The sequence below is a fragment of the Takifugu rubripes genome, chromosome 5 (assembly GCF_901000725.2).
Source record: "Takifugu rubripes chromosome 5, fTakRub1.2, whole genome shotgun sequence".
NCBI classification, from domain to species: domain Eukaryota; kingdom Metazoa; phylum Chordata; class Actinopteri; order Tetraodontiformes; family Tetraodontidae; genus Takifugu; species Takifugu rubripes.
Genome location: NC_042289.1, coordinates 9805038 through 9820275, shown reverse-complemented (window position 1 = coordinate 9820275; position 15238 = coordinate 9805038). Strand labels below are relative to the sequence as shown.

Sequence of the window (15238 nt, the reverse complement as noted above, 5' to 3'; positions counted from 1 at the left end):
ACTCAAACTATTGATTTTTGTTAGGTATATTTTAGCCTTTGTTATTTTACATAATTATATACTTACATTTATGTAATATAAATTTTGTGGTTTCATTTTGGCCATTCTTGAGGTGGGCCGTGTGTGTGCGTGTGTGTGTGTGTGTGTGTGTGTGTGTGCGTGTGTGTGTGTGTGTGTGTGTGTGTGTGTGTGTGTGTGTGATACATCTAATTTGATGGTTGTGACCCGAATCTGCCTGCAAAGGTTATCTAGATTTACAATGGCCAGCGTCGGCAGCAGGATATTCTGACACAGCAGCCAGGCCTCACTGACATGCCCAACTCTAAAACATGGCTGTCACTCAGCATCCCCACCCATCACACACACACACACACACACACACACACACAGACAAAGAGAGAATTAATGTTTTGAACCTTCATCAATATATTGTAAGATATGTAAACGGTCTAAATTACAGACACACTCAAAAACAATTTTGCAACAAATACGCACGTTCACCCGTATGCATTAGATGCAACTCAGCAGGTCACCGTGGTAGCAATTTATTCAGATATGGAAAAATAAACTATATAAAGAGCATAATTTGGATTTGTTTATGCTTTTTAAAAAAATATACAGAGTTTAAATGTCAGTGTCTTTAATATTAATATTTCTGTAGTGGTGTAGTCTTCTAATGTTAGCCATAGGGTCTTTAAAAGATGCTTATAGATTATTCTGAATACATTTGGGCTCCTCTGTTAATATGCTTTTGTGAACAACTGACCTTCAGAGTGTTGCACATGAAGGAACCCCTCAAGCTTTACTTTCAATATTAGAAAAATGTAATTCTGAAAACAACCCAGAGAATTTTTTTTTATTTAGGGGTTAAAAATCTCACTGTTGTCTAAGTGAATTTGCAAATATTAAATATACCAAACCAAAGCAACAGCAACAATGGTTGTACCTCTACAGAAAGGCCTGCAAGGCATGTCTTAGCCCTAATGCAAGCATGTATAAAAGATGATGTAAAGAAGAGGAAAGATATATTTTTATCATCCCTACACACTTGATGACACAGTATTGAATTGTCAATATCGATATCTTAAAAAAAGCAACAACAAATATTTAAAAGTTGTGCAAAACTATCCTCGAACATGTGGCTGTTTAAAGAGCAGAGCTCTCCAGCGGCAAGTTGAAGATGTGACGGAATAATTAGTAGATGGTGTGAGTGACACAAAAGACGGCTACCTCTATTGTATGGGTCTCAGCAATGAGATGAAAAGAATGTCAACCTATTTTTAAATGTCACTCTCTTTTGTTCTGAATCCCTGCTCTACTTTGTGCCACAGATCTAAACTGGGTCAACATCACATGTGGTGCCCCGTTGGGCCCTTCTGTCCATGCACGTGCGTGCGAGTGTATGCATGTGTGTGAACATGGGAGCGGAGGCTTCGAGCCATGATTTTATACGTTTTACCACCTCCGAAACTTCAGAGGAGCTTTGCATCCATTCGCCTTGTGTGATCTAAAATGACTCCAATTAGCAATGACTGAAACCTTTCCCAATCTGGAGCGAGTGCAAGTTATCATATAAGTCTAATTCTACTTATTATTTGACAAAGCTGAGGTTCTGGAGAGCACAAAGATGAGGCCTCTGTCTCTCCGTAGTGTAACTGTTGTGTGTAGCATATGCCTGGCTCTGGTGTAATGCGGCTGAGGCAGGGGTTAGCCGCTGGAGCCTTCACAGATTAATAGACACCGATAATAACACACACAACTCGCAGTGGTTCTGTCCTTAATGAAGATGGATCTAGCCCGGCCTGGCGGTACACAGGCACTCGGGGTGGCAGCCTGCCAGTCACATCCAAGTGACATCTGGGAACGGCTCAGTGCAAAGGGTGGGAGGTTACGTGATTCACCAGAGAGTGTAATTTCATAACATTATCATATTATATCATAATCTATTGTTGGTGGCTGGTAAGATTAATGTCAGTGCTGGCAATAATCGCTCTTGTTGTGTAGACTTAATAGTCACAGCGAATTATTCATTTCCTACTATTGATTTGCGAAGCGGCTCATGCTGACAGTCTTGACGGCGCAGGTTGACTGATTTGCAGCACGTCTAATTTGAGTATGAGGTTGAGAAGCCGCGGCAACAACAAAAAAAAAATGTCTGCAAGTCTGAAGCGAGAGGGGAAAAAAGTCAAGCAGAGAAACAAAATAAAGATGTACAGCATGTCTCCGTGCAGACAGAAGAGGCATAAATTTTACTGCTCAACAGCCTGTGTCTTCAGGATGTTTTCCCACAAAAATATGTTTCAATTGAAAGAGCAAAAATACAACTTTTCTGCTTTAATGTGAAGAACGACAGAGTGCAGACAGTCACACACTGGGTGGGCCGATCAGACCAGATCTATTGATGACCTGAGCATCAGATTCAACCACCAGCTACATCTGTCATTATTAATTGATTAGAGGTGGCTGCATGGAGTTCCATCCCGGCGAGGTATTGAAGCTCATTAGAGCGCAGGTTCAGCCATTGTTTGTTTAAGGAGGCAGGTGGCTGCAAAGATTGCTTCTCCTGGCAGCTGTAGCTGGCTCCACAGAGCACCGCTGATGGTCGGTGGCATTGCCTCTTGTTGCATCAGTAATAATGAACGGTGACAATTTCTCTGTCACTGCAATAAATCACAAGCTACACTGAAAGCCCCGAAGACCATGCGAGGGAGCACGCTTCCTCTCCTGTACGGTTTCACTGCTCACAAACAAGAGGAGCAGCTGGACACAGGCTGTACTCATGCACGGATCTGGCACGGTTATCCCCTGCACGGTCCCTTCCCATCACAGTCTGCCATTCAGGAATACTCTACTCTTTTACACCTACTGTTTGGGAAGCATATTAAAGCTCCAGAGAGGAGGAAGACTGGGACTTGGGCTGAGGAGAGAATAACAGAAGAAAAAGAGTTCTGCAGTATTTATTGTGTAAACTGAGAGGGGCTCCCCCCTCGCTTCTCCTTCCCTTGCCTTTACCTCTTTGACAGCCCCACTAGCCTCTTTTGATATCCCCTCACTGTGTTCTGCAACTCTGCAGATTCCCTTGTCTCATTTGCATTCCCTTAAAGCACAATTCCATTTAAGTCTCTCCCTGTCTTTTTTCCTATTCCCTTTTCCTTCTGCCACTTCAAATAGGTCTTTTTATGCCTGGGGTTGCTGTTTTGGAGGGAGCCTTATTCCCTGTTGACTATATAGCGTATTCCCACTCTCCCTGATTCAGTAATCAAACACATTGGCCCTAATACACAGCCATTACAAGAGCTCTGATGTTCCATCTGCACATAGTCGGCACAATGGTGTCATTAATGGCCCTTTTGCTGGAGCCACTGAGATAGAAGCACACCAGAATTCTGGCCTTAACTGACCCAGCTCAGTAAATAGAGAAGTGCAGGGATAATCTGTCGTCACTCCACAGATAAACAGGACTATTTTTATAAAGCCAATGTTCTGCTGTTAACAGTTGGTTTCCTATAAAGGACCAAATCTGTATAGACGGTTGAGAATCACTGTAATGTGATCAGATTGTTACGAAGGAGCACCAGCTAATGCTATTGTGTCCACTTAGGTCATGATAACCACACCAACTGGATTAAGGAGATTAGTGATCAGACCAACTGGAAGATAACGGTGATCTAGGTTAGGAGGGAAACGGTGTATATGAGCTGATATCCTTGCAGATTTCCTGCACAAACAATGAGTGAGACTTTTATATATTTGCAGCTTTAAAATGTACATTCGGCCTTGTAAGAGTCAACATTTCAGTTATTTGGGATAATAATTGTGTGATGTTTCCGTTTAAACGCGAACATTTGCATTTGAATTGAATATTGAATCTTGCCCCACACGCACACGCACACACACACACACACACACACACACACACACACAGGGAAAGAGGGAGTATTATTAATTTGAATAATCACCAAATTAAATTCCATTGCGATCCTTCAACATCCTGGGGTTAGCTTTGCTCTCTGCAGAGCTCACTCCCAGATGCTGATGGTACAATATTTCATGGTACGTCTGCTATGTTCAAAAGGAAATTTTGGGTAATTATATTCCACCTGGAGAATAATACGTTTTATGGAGGTGAAGAAGTAATTAATGAATACCCGCTCTCGTTGATTGTTACACGTCCTTGTATTGCTCGGCTTGTCTACTTCAACAAGTACAAAAGAGTGCGACAAATCCTCGGCAGCGATGAGTCAGAGTGAGAATTGCTGAGGGACCCTCAGGCACAGCATATCTTTATGTCATTTTCTGCTGTCTGATCAAACTTTAGGACTGTATTACTGGTCCTGACAAGGTCCCGAGAAGCTTTCTTTTCAGAAATAAAATGTCAGACTTGCTTCCCACCGAATCCCAAAGGTGGGGAGAGGATTGCAGTTATTTTCAATTGAAGCAGGTGTTGTGAGGTTTCCCCTTGATTCTAAATATTTAAAGCAGTCGACTCTGTCGCTCTATGATTGGTGAATGAGGTGTGATTACCGTTCAGCTTAGCACAGTCCCACTGTGTTGGTTTCCAGGAGGCAATCACCTTCAGCATAGCGAACCAGCGTTTCCTGTTGAAACATGTGAGACATAAACATCAATCCTAATAGCGGAACGGTAGTGCGACATCACACGATGCAAAGAAATGCATGAAGTAATGACCATCAAATCTTTCCTGACTGAAGGAAATTGCGAGTTTGTATTTTCCTGCTCCAGCCTCATCATCTTGCATGAAGACACCTTGTACAACAAACCTTGTCTTTATGTAAATATGTTGAAATCCTAAATCACTGTTTGCATTATATATGTCAAAAAATCATCGAAGAAGCATAGGAAAGGTAATTCTAATATTGCAGCACTGGTCCAGCCAGTGTGCATCTAGAGCCATCTACGCATACACATTCGTTTCTTCTGGAAATAAAAAAAGAAAGTCTGGAGCTGCAGCACGTATGAGTCACACTTTTGTAATTATGCTGGAAAAAAATGGCTGTAAATCCTTTGTTCTACTTTCTTTTGCTGGGTAATCTTCCCTAAATGCCTCTTTCTGTAGAGCCATGATTTGTATGATGGGACAAACTGGAATAACAGACACACACGCACCAACCGCCCCCAACTCCAATAGACCCGTTTAAAAAGGACTTAATATCGATTTGCATAATGATCCTGTTTGAGCACAAAATCGAGCTTTGGTTTGCAAATTTACAGGAAGCACATACATTTGACATTCCATTAAAAGGATGATATGAAGCTGCAGCATTTTGTTGAGGTCTCACATTACAGAACCCAGCAAAAAAACCAGCATCTCATTTCTAAATATTGTTTCTTTTCTTGGCAGCATTCTGTTCCCTTTAGTGACCGTGGGAATGCCTGAAGATGATGGGCATTCCCACGGTCACTGAAGTGACCGTAGAGACTTAGAAAATGGGCACATCGATTATTTTTTCAGTTTAAATCACAAATTTAAATGAATCTGCAGACAACACACTTGTCTGTTTTCAGTCCACTTTCCACCTTGCTAGTGCACTGAAATTGCCATCCATTTTTTGCAGGCTTGTGTCTCACATGGATATAATGCTCTGCTCTATTAGAAGACAAACAGTGATGATAATAAGTGTGGATGTGATCAGTACAAAAGGTCATCCACTGCCCTCTGGCATGTAACATCCTCCAAGCAGGAAGGGTGAAAAGGGTGAGGACACCCATCTGAATAACTCCAAAAACTCCTAATCCGCCTCCACCCAGAGGCAGACTCACACTCACAAGAAGAAGACAGAATACACTCTCCTTTGCCATTATTTTTTTAAACAATCTCCTGCTCTCTTCAGTTGGCTATTTTCAGCAGTTTATCCTCCTACACTCAATTTATTCTCATCCTATTTGGAGCAACTTCGCTCACTTTCCTTGTTCACTACTTCATTTTTGATTACCTTGCTGTGCTGCTTAGTTTTCCTCACTCGTTTTTCCTTATTAATGTCTATTTTTTATCACGTCCTTTATTTTAAAAATAGCAGCTTGACACTGTTCAGTCCAAAACGTGCCATCCGGATCCTTCTCTCTGGCCATCCTCATCTTCTGAGTCCACAGGAGAGCTGTTTTGAAAATTGGATGTATATGCACGCTCAAAGAAAGGCTAGCAAAGACACACTTGTCTTATTAAAACCACAAAGTTGGAAGGAAATAAAAGCTGAAAGTCTGTCTCTCTGCAGCACATATTGTATTTTGATCATTAGCAGTGGGGAAAGGGATGTTTGAGAGAAAAACCTTAGACAAGGCAGTCCAAGGATTTACTTTTTTTTTTTTTTTTTACTTCCTCATCACATGTCGATTCACATTTGTTTACTGCTTTTCCAATCTCCCCTTGCCTGACCTGCCCCCCCTCCGTGCTTGTCCTTTTCTCTCTATTGTGGGTGGATAGAGGGTGGTCGCAAACAATCTCGAACAAAAGTAGACTCTCTAGAGTGGAGGCGTAAATGTACGCTGGTGCTGTGTTGCTATTAATATAGTAAAGAATAGATAGTGATATATTTGGTAGAAATAGATGCCGCTATTGAAGCTTGTTAGCCTTCTCCCCCGCTCTCAATCTTTTACTATACTGACATATTTATCCACACAGTGACACCCAAGCAGGTTGGTGGTTGTGGACCAAATGTGGCCACAGGGGAGTAGGGTAAATATCAGAGAAGGTCAAAAACAGGAGGGGCTGCCTGGTAGGAAGAAATGCCAAAATAGTGATGAGAAAGGATGATGCTACATTGCACTTGGACTCTTTGTTGCCAGGAGATCACAGCTCGGTCACAGCGATGTGTTTTGACTTGCTGAGCAAACGCACCCATCGGGGTTAAACTCAGTTCATCTCATCACTCCGAAAGTTAAACACATCGTTAAGAATCTCTGTCGCGTGCTGCCGCTCTGTATGTGAGGGCCGCGTGCTCAAGCTACGACCTCCGACATGACCCAGCTACTTTGTAAGCCCAATCGAATCAAGAAGGCTTAGAGCTGAGTGATGTTATTTGTGTGTTTTATCAGGGCTCATTTGGAGACATATTAACTCCAACACACTGTCTCTGGTTTGCTGTCTGTCTGTCTCTGACACAGAGCTAAAGATCCAGATTGTGATTTATTCCATTAACTAAATAAGCTGCGTAAGGCCCGCAGCACAGCCCACTGACATCACATCACTTTTAACCGTCTCCCGTTGTGTGTGCTTGTATGTGAAAGTGAAGGGTGCGCGTATAAAATGCCTGTACGCTTTTTACGTGCTGTATACAGCCCCTAGCCCCAAAACATATGTCTGAGTGTCTGACTGGCATCGCAAACACTCAGGAATGATGGTTAACAGCTGTTGCTGTGTCATCCTACACAAACTGTAGGATGACACAGCAGATTCACTCAGGAAATCATGCTGCTATTTTCTCTCATTCTTTTAAAAAACAAAGTAAATGTTTGCCAATCAGACAGTTATCACATGCAAGCGACATATTCTTGATGCTGCCTGAACATGCAGACGTCGTGAGAGAAAACAATCGAAAAAGCAAGAGTCAAGTTTCTGCGTTTCTGTGATGTAAACCATGTCTAATATATAAATCCCATTCTTATTTTTGATTTAGAATTCCCCTCAGAAAGCGTGGAAGCTGGGGAAGTGCTGCCCCGGTCTCCTGTGCCTGCACACCACCTTTACACTTTGGTCCCACCCCTCGTCTGCCATCAGCCTCCAAAATGTCTCTGGCAGTCTGGATAATCTTCACATTTGCTGTGTCTCTCTGTAATATTTCTCCATCATCACAAGGTACGTAACAAACATCTATGCTGTGCAGTATTTGCCGTATTTCTGCATGAGTGACACGCTCACCTGCACTTGCTTTTATACTTCATGTAAATACAGTGCTGCAGACGGTTTATGGCTTTGCCTAACTGGGTAATTTTGCATTAAAGTGACTATTGTTTTTCCTGCACACACTCCTCAGTTATTATTGTAAATGAAGACAAACTGTCTGTGTGTGTGTTGGGTACAGAATAGAGGGTATAAGCATTTAAACCTGCTGACCAGGCTAAACCTATGTTTGATTAACCAAACTGTCTCTCCAGGAGAGCGAGTGCATATGGCGGATGTGCAGAGGGACTATGTGAATGTCAATACATGTTGCTGTTAGTTGGAGCGTAGCGAGAGTATAAGGGGGAATCCGTGCATGTAATGATGCCATATGTGTGACCTCCTTGAATGTGCCATGTAGCATAAGATCTTTCATTTTTACATTTGTGTGTCCTTGTGTGTGTGTTAGCTGCTTTAGGCCTGGCAGTAGGTGACCTGGTTGGGCTGGAGTGATGCTGGAGGGTGTGTGTGCTAAAGGATGTGTAAGGGAGGAAGCAGCAGGGACTGCAGAGGAAGGTGGAGTGCTGATAAGGAAAAGGAGGGGTTGTTGGGTGTCCTGCTAGTGGCCTTCTACACAGAGTGCAGCCCACCATCTGCTGTATGTTCTCAGTCAAGTCTGTGCCAATGAGGTGCTGCGTGATGGACAGCTAGGAGGAGGAGGTGGAGGAGGAGGTGGCGAAGCACCAGAGAGAGAGACAAAGTCACCACTGGGATGTGTTACCAATGGTGCAGGAGGAACCGATGAATGATGAAGGAGCTGTTGGTGTAGGCCTGGTAACAGAAACGTCTGCATGGCAAATGCATTTCTAATTGGATTGGGAGTCTCTTTTTCCTCCAAATTTAACTTGGATTATTTTGTAAAACTGGATTTATCTGGTGTATCTTCTCTTCCAGTGGAGGCCCCTGGCGAGTTATTTGTTTTTGTGTGTGGGTGTGTGTGTTTGTAAGAAAACAAGCCTGTGACTATCTGGCATTTATTAATGATGCATTAATAATCAATTTATGTGTTCATACTGAAAGCACAAGTGCCATTTGGTGTGATAAAATAAAAAATAATAAAAAAAAGATCAATTAGGCTGTGACACAAAAGACATTCTGGTGCTAATTCTGGAAGCCAGAGTTTCCGGATGAAACTTTTTTTTCCGAGGAAAAAATAGAACAAAGACAAGTTTGAAAGGTGCCGACCAAGTATAAATGTAACAAGAGCTGCTAGGATGACTCCCAGGCTAATCAGAGTTCATTTGGAAACCTGCAGGATCATCACACATGGCTTCACACTCGAACACACACCCTTCCTCCTCGCTGTCCCTACTATTCTAACATATTTCAACCTCCCCCCACTCCTAACTGCAAATTATAATATTTATCCCTAAAACACACATTTGTACTCGGCAGGAAACAGCTCCTTAACAAATTTCAGCCAGCATGAGCTCTGGAGACATTCATTCCTGCTCTGGTCCACAGTTCACATCCATTTCACACCATTATTATTTATCTGGTGACGCTAATGTGCAATTTCCTGTTTGACTTTGAAATGTAAATGTATATGAAAGCTAATAAAAAGCATAAATGTATGTGGCCCCATGTACAAAATAGTTGTTTTGCTCTGTGATGAACCTCTGCAGAATGTGAAAGCATAAACCTCCATACAGTGCTGCTCTGGAAGCCCATTAGGTTTGCCTCATAGAGGCATTCCGGCCAACTGCGCTGTGCATGATGAAGGCCTTTCATTGAGCGCAGAGTGTATGTTTATGTGTGCATTTATCCACAGCAACACAGAGTCACACTCCAAAAGGTTACTTGATGCTCCTGTAGGTCGCTGTGAATTGTGTACGAACTGGTGTGATATTCCCAGTGTGCTGTGTACCATTAACAGTCTGAATGGCTTCTTGTGTTACATTGTACATTTGTTGTGCCACTCACAGAAGGTCGCCGGCATTTAACTGGTGGGATCTCTTTTCAGTTCTCATAATATTTAACCCTCTGCTCTTAGGTCGAATCCCCTCAGATCTTTACACGGGCATTTGTTTAAATTGTATCTTTTCAACTGAAATGTATGCGCGTTAGGTCTGGTTTCAAATTAGTGGATCCCTTTTTCCAATAACCTTTTTAATAGTTTGGAAGAGAAATGAGCCTCAGTTTCTTAATATCAGAATAAAACAACCAAAAAATAACTTCACTTAAACAATGACTTATTTACTCATTCACAAGAGCTGACTCCTCTTATTCGAAGTAATAAAATTTCAGAGGGAAGCAATAAAGTTACACTGCCACTAAAGCAGCTATGCATTAATTAATTCTTGTTTAATGGGCTGCGCAGCATATTGTTTAATGCTTTAATGTGCTGCGTATACTGTAGACTAAATCTCTGAGCTATTTTTCGACTGACTGGTGGTTTGGTTCAGGATCAGAGCTTTTATACAAATGTAGCATCGACATTGGGCAGCGAAACAATGAGGTTTGGACTTGATAGAGAAATCACCGCAACATTACTACGGTTATTTAACATAATAGTTGATCTAGTGAGGAATCGATCAACGAAAAATATTGTAGAGACCTCAAAAACCTTTAAAACACATGCGTCCTTGGATTTTCAAACAGAAAATATTAAAGCCACTTCCATGTTAAGCTTTCAGTTTGTTTTATACCAATAAGAAGCTGCATCTCAGGGTTTTAGCCTGACCTTAAGAGTTATTACATTTCTAAAATACTGATGCCAGAATGTTTATGAAAATGATACATATAAATCATGTAAAATTGACATTTATCTATTCAAAATTGTCATCACAATAAATGGTGGTTTCCCATCTTAGGGAGTTGGGAATGGTAATGTTTATGAGCATCTACTTGGACACATTAACCACTAATGTTTCCCTCTACTCCACTATAAACCCACGCATTATATTTACTTTACCCTTTGGTGCTTAACGCTTTGAAATGTGTTTATGAGAGCAAATTAGCATGACCGATGACTCCAGTGTAACGTGACTTCTGTGGTCATGCAGGCAAGGTGCCGATATGATGGTGGGGACCAGGAAACATCTCTGAAGACATCCTGTTTTTCTGAAGCGCTGGCATTTCTCAAATGTCCTTGAGAGTTTAAATCTCACTTAAATTCACTGTGAGGAGAGTTTTCAGAGAGAAATCAGCACAACACAGAGTGTCTGGATTATCAAGGTTCAACATACCTACAGAAACATGAAAGGTCGAGAATGCAGTTAGGCTTAAACTCGTTATCATTAACATACTGTATGTTGAGTTATCCTTTATTTATCATTGTTGACACTGTTGTGACTGATTTTTAAAATGAAAATCAACATGCCCACCTATTACAATAATAGGCACCTACTCTACTGTACAGATTTGATGTTACTAATAAGTTTCTGTTTTCATAAAAGCCACCCAAAATCATTTTGTCTGAAAATTACCTTATTATGGTTTTCTCTGTGCCATTAAGCTGCAATTTATGGACTCAACAGTCTCTGCTTGCTGAATATCAAAGACATATTAGTGTTCCTCTCTCTGTGCCTTTTTATTCCATGTTTCATTGAGTTCCTCTCATCATTCACCTCCAAAATTCACTCCTTCTTTCATCTGATAGTTTCTGTCTGACAGCTATTAAACCTCCTCTCTGCCTGGCCATATCCTTTCCCTGAAACCTTCCTTCTCGGACCTGCCGCCTCAGAGAAGCTTCGCAGGCTCATTTCCAGGCTCTCTCCTCCCTCAGTTTTTCTGTGTTCATTCTCTTTGGATAGTGACCATTAAAACTGCATCTTACTTGTCGTTGCCATTTTTCCTTCACCCTCTTGTACCACTCTGCATTTTGCTTGCTGGCTGACTCCCTGCTTGCTCTGCTTCAAAGCCTGTGGCAGAGAGCAGTAGATTACAGAGAAGCCCACCTGAGTCAAAGGTTAATGGATGGCTGTTTGAACATATATTGGAAGTTGGGGGTGGTCGGCGGGGGTGTTACAGCACAGAGGTGGTGTGTTTTTTCAAGCCTTAGGACGATGCACAGTGCTCACATGCACCCTTGTACTGACTCATTTACAATGTTTTATATTTAAGTGCTGATTAAATGCGCACCGCCTCTTAAATGGGAGTTTATTTGAAGGGATGTGTGTTAGGGTAAGCTGCTGTTGGGGCGGTCACATTTGAACCCACAAGCCACACGTGATGCTTCGCATTCATGCGGGTATGCTGAGCACGTTATATGTGGCATGAGCTCGAGGATGTGAGCGTTTGCACCTCTTGTGGACGCAGGTTGATAATCCGTAGCAGCAGGTTCCAGATAAATCAGCCACTAATGGCAGAAATCCTACATAAAGCAGAGAAACGGGGGAAGAAAAGGATGAAGAGGCTTAAGAGAAGGAAGGAAAATGGAGCATTGGAGGGTCAGAACGGGAGTGCAGAACCAAGGAGAGAAACGATGAGGAAGGTGAAGAGGATGTGGAGGAATAATGCCGATTGTTCACTAAATAAAGGAATGGATTATAAATTCCCTTCATAACACAAGGATAAAAGCTCGAGCTTGATATGAGCTGTGTGGGTAAAAAGTAATCTTTAGTAAACAGGAGCGCAGGTGCACAATGTGCATATTTTATTTAGTACAACCTTTCTTTTCAAAAACAAAAAGATGCATATTCTTTCACTAAAATCTTGATTTCCTTCAGCTGTCCCTGGTTTCCCGGGGCACTCTCCCTACGCAGCTGTCGGCTGTGAATAACAATGTGGTGATGATGTTGTTCTGCTCTCAGCAGTGCTGCACGCTGCACGCTCATACAGAAGTTGTCAAATGCACACAGACAAAATACACACCAGCACCCTCAGACCACACGCCCAGGCGTTTTGGCTGGCGAATGGGGGGGTTAATTAAGTGTTTAATGCAACAGCAGGGCTATGCTTTGGCACGCATGTGTCTTTACAACTCTCTTCCAAACACACACACACTTTCTAAGCAAATTGGCTTTGTATAGCACAGTCAGTCCACCCCTTCTTTATCTTTTATCCTTTCACGTTTAATCTTGTCTATTGTCTCACCACCTCTGCTGCATTCCTGTCTCCATTTCTTCTACATCCCTGTGGTTGGTTCCTGGATCGCCTCTAGTTTCAGTACGCCAAAGTGTTCAAACGAATCTTGGTGTGCTTCACTGTCTGTCCGAAAGCTAAACAGAGTTGTGGTGGGGGTGAAGCTCAGCCGCCATCCCGTGGGGGTGGGGTGGGGCGGGGGGAAGAATATTTTACACTGTGTATCTCCTTTTCAGACAGGCTGATTTTTATTTTGGGCAATGCCGTTTTCCCCCATTGTAGCATAATTAGATTCCAAGACCAGCAATGAAGTAGTTTGACAGTAAGAGCACGTCTTGTCTTGCCTCCGTGTGTGTCTCTGTGTGTGTGTGAGGCTCTTTGTCTCAATGCTATTTAACTGCTTGTCTTATTCTATTCTATGCCTTTCTCAAAAGCAAAGTTTGTCAGCACACACTGACTGACTGTTCTTGAGGGTGGTACTGTTTGGGCACACTCGTTTCGGTCTCAAAAAGTGTGGTTATTCTCTCCCTCTCAGTATCTAAAATGCAGGTCTGTTTATGTTGAATGAGGCTGTCTGTGTCCCTGTTCCAAAGGGAGTGCACTTATTTGTCTAATGACTTGATGTTTTGGGCTGTCCTGTTACTCAGTTCAGCTTGAGAAATTGGCTGCTGAGAAGAAGGATTATTTTTCTTTAGCAGATCAAAATAACATTCCCCCTTTTCTATCATCCCATTTCTGCCTCAATGTGGGTTAAAGTAGCTCTGTTCCATCACCGTTTATATGTCATTCTGGTCCTGTTTTGGTCTTTTGACATGTCTGGTGACTCCCCATACACTCAGTCTACATCTAATCTTTGTTGGAATCAGTGGAGATGAGATAGCATTTGAGCTTGGAGGCGAGACTTACTCCCCTTTCACTCATACACGCATACACTCACACAGCCCACTAGCAGCCCCTCCTTTCCTCCTGCCAGGCCTTTAAGTTTATCTTTGGATGTCACTTTATCACAACCCCTCAGCTTGAAGGCTGCCTCAACGTGACAGTTCTGGCCACATCGCCTCAGCTCGTTCGCGGTGACAGGCCATGCTCCAGCGAGTCATTATGCTAACTCACACAGCTAAATGAGTTGCTAAGATACAACACTAAGCTGATAAAGTGCTGGAGAAATTGTTCACGATGAATCTGCTAGACAGGGATTTACATCACTCAGACCTCTTAGTTCTCTCCAACAAGTGTAAAATTACTTGTTCTTCTTTGCCAGTTTTACGACACAACTAACCTGAAAATCCTAATCTATGAAGTATTTATATTCCACACTGAGGAACATTATGTTAATCTATTAGCTTTAATACCATAGGTGGCGTATTAATGTCCAATTCCACTGCAACATGCTTGGTTTCTCAAGCAATATTGCTGCTTAGCAATTTTACTCTGCTGTTGTGCTTCAGTGCATTGCTAATGAGTAGCATTAGTATCAGGTTGAGAAGCTAAAAGAAGATCATATTTTGGCCCCCAAAAGACAGTCGACCATCCAGCTAACAAGCCTGCCTTAGGGGCACAGAACACCACTGGTCTAATATCCTATTGTGAGTCGGTACTGCAGTCCCCAGATACCTGCAAGGTCAACCCACCTAGCTCAAATATTTGTGTGAAAACTCACAAACATAATATCTGAAAAGACGAAACCACATCAAGGATTCAGGTACACTGAAAGTTCTCTTTTTGTATTTGTTTTTGTGTTTCTGTATTTGAAAGCTAAATGCTGAAAATATGTATGTTTACCCAAGGAGAAACTGTTTCTATTACCAGATTTATAAATGTAGGTTCTCTTTGTGGTTCTTGGCACAATTAAGCTGTTGAATCGTATATAATGTACAAGATATGAGGGTGTGGGTGTATGGAGTTGATGTGTAAGTATAAGAATGTTCTTGTTCCAGGGTCTTGGGCATTACCCCACCCTCAGATCTTCATTACTGAGTTAACATAATGAGTCAAATCCAATCAACTCTTCCTCCACCTCTTAATTTGTGTGAAGCTTTTATTAGGAAGCAAAGTGCTTCAGATACTGATGCCGAAAGTCCTGGAGGGTCATTTGATCCTCTACGTGTCTGTATGTGTGTTGGTTCTGCTTTATTAAGATATGTATGATATATGAATGCTAAAGCATACTAAAGCATATTGAAGCAACCATTTAATAAAGTTTTTATTGCTTTTAATATTTCTTCTAGATGTAAGATTTTAATTTAGTTTCATACAGTATATTAGTGATGAGGCCCAGTCAGAACCACCCATACGGGTGCAAGGCAGAAAGACCCT

General features: G+C 42.0%; 1 protein-coding gene and 1 long non-coding RNA gene across 3 annotated transcripts in view; one reads left to right on the top strand and one right to left on the bottom strand.

Annotated features, from left to right (window-relative positions):
- The window catches only part of adgrl1a (adhesion G protein-coupled receptor L1a), a 76477-nt gene that overhangs the window by 23504 nt on the left and 37735 nt on the right, over positions 1-15238 (top strand). For both annotated transcript variants that reach the window (XM_029836342.1, XM_011604074.2), the window contains exon 2: positions 7635-7813. In XM_029836342.1, the coding sequence (XP_029692202.1) occupies positions 7744-7813 (70 nt within the window). In that variant the 5' untranslated portion in view covers positions 7635-7743. The remainder of the gene's footprint in view (positions 1-7634; positions 7814-15238) is intronic.
- Positions 1-15238, bottom strand: part of LOC115249866 (uncharacterized) — a 47099-nt gene that overhangs the window by 6000 nt on the left and 25861 nt on the right. Inside the window, exon 2 of the long non-coding RNA XR_003888494.1 lies at positions 4525-4598. This is a non-coding gene — a long non-coding RNA (uncharacterized lncRNA). The remainder of the gene's footprint in view (positions 1-4524; positions 4599-15238) is intronic.